Source organism: Fopius arisanus, unplaced genomic scaffold (genome assembly GCF_000806365.1).
Source record: "Fopius arisanus strain USDA-PBARC FA_bdor unplaced genomic scaffold, ASM80636v1 scaffold00306, whole genome shotgun sequence".
Classification (NCBI taxonomy): domain Eukaryota; kingdom Metazoa; phylum Arthropoda; class Insecta; order Hymenoptera; family Braconidae; genus Fopius; species Fopius arisanus.
In genome coordinates, this window is record NW_011888045.1 from 30,424 (window position 1) to 32,027 (window position 1,604).

Consider the following 1,604-nt stretch of genomic DNA (forward strand, 5'->3'; position numbering starts at 1 on the left):
CGCGGGAAATAACGAAAAAAAAAATGCCTCCGCGCAGCGGGAATGAACAAAAAAAAATCTCCGCTCGCGGGAATGAACGAGGTAAATGCCTCCGCGGAGCGGGATGAACAACAAAAAAAAATCTCCGCTCCCGGGAAATAACGAAAAAAATGCCTCCGCGGAGCGGGATGAACAAAACAAATCTCCGCTCGCGGGAATGAAGCCCCTGGCTGGCCTCTCAGTACTGGGCCCACCTGCCCCTGCCCCTCCCTTGAGGTCTGTCCTGCATGCCCGGGTACTCCGTGTAGTGAGATGGTCCTGAGTAGGGTGGGCAGTCTTGGGCGTAGCTCCGCCAGTACCCCCTGGCGTACTCCTCCCGAAGATCTTCTGGTGGGTAGCGGGGGTGCTCCGCCCTGCTGTGAGCCTCGTAGGGGTGTACGTCGTAGGCAGGGGAGTACCAGGAGCTGGCCGGCACCTCGGGTCGCCTCCCCTGAGCTATTGATGGTAGGCTCGCTTGGGGGGGTCCTCTGGGTTCCTCTGGGTTCCTGACCGCAGGGCGCACCGTGGCGACAGGTGAAGGGGGTTCTTCGTGTCTCGGGCAGGTCTGCGTTGTGAAAAAATGGAACCCGCACTGAGGGCAGAATGGCTCGCCCTCTGCCTTACCGCTAGCTGCGGTGTCAGTGTCTGACGCGTGCAGGACGAGCACCCCCTCTGCGTCCTCTGCCGGTGTTCCTGCTGCCGGGGTGGCTGGTGGCGTTTCGAGGGGTAGGTCTGGGATCTCGCCCCCTCGAGTGGCTTTGGAGTGTCCCTTGGGTTTGTCTCGGCCCTGGCCCGAGTGTTCCCGCCTCCTGGAGCGATGTCGTCGGCTCCTCCTGTGCCTCTCCTCGCTGGACGTCGAACTCGACGAGGACGAACCGGTGGACGAGGTCGAGTCCGATGACGAGGAGGAAGATGACGAGCTGGAGGACTTCCTCTTTCTGTGGTGGCGATGACTGGGGACCCGTGGCAGGGGAGGGACGATAACCCTCACGTTGGCCGGGTACTGGTGCTGCAACAGCGCCAGGGTCTGGAGGGCATTCACGAAGCCGGGGTTGCGAGACTCCATCTTCCACACGCCTCCCAAGAAAGGCGTGAGGCAAGCCCAGTACTCCTGTCCGTCCGGTCGGAGCGTCCTCTGGGTCACTCGTGGCCTTTGTGGTCGCGTCGTGGCGGCTGGAGTGAGTGGTGGGCCGGTTGGAGGTCGTGGCGGGGCTTGGCCCTGATGGGTTGGCTCCGGCTGTGCCACGGCTGGAGTCGGGACGAAAACGACGTCGTCGTCATCGTCAGCGCCAGTCGCTCGTCCTGTTGTTCCCTCTTCCTGGGGGTTGGTCTCGCCCGCGAGGGGTGGATGGGTTTGCGATGTTGCCCTGGCCTGGATCTTGGCGGCCATCTCCTTGGGGACCTGGGGCAGCGGTTCCAGGGACCTCCCAGGTGTCCCCGGCCTCTCAGCCACTAGCGTTGGTGGTGGTGGCGTGACACAGCCAGCTGCGGCGGGCTGTGTTGTCGTGGGCGTGATCGGTGTTGGGGACGTCTCCGTCACCTCCATCAACTCCAGCTCAGGTGGTTGGCTGCTGTGGTGGCTGCCG

General features: G+C 63.3%; 1 protein-coding gene across 1 annotated transcript; it reads right to left on the bottom strand.

Annotated features, from left to right (window-relative positions):
- Window positions 1–217: 217 nt before the first annotated feature.
- On the bottom strand, window positions 218–1,564 carry LOC105272807 (serine/arginine repetitive matrix protein 2-like). The gene has a single exon (XM_011315032.1). The coding sequence runs from the start codon at window positions 1,562–1,564 to the stop codon at window positions 218–220; it is 1,347 nt and encodes a 448-aa protein (XP_011313334.1).
- Window positions 1,565–1,604: the final 40 nt, after the last annotated feature.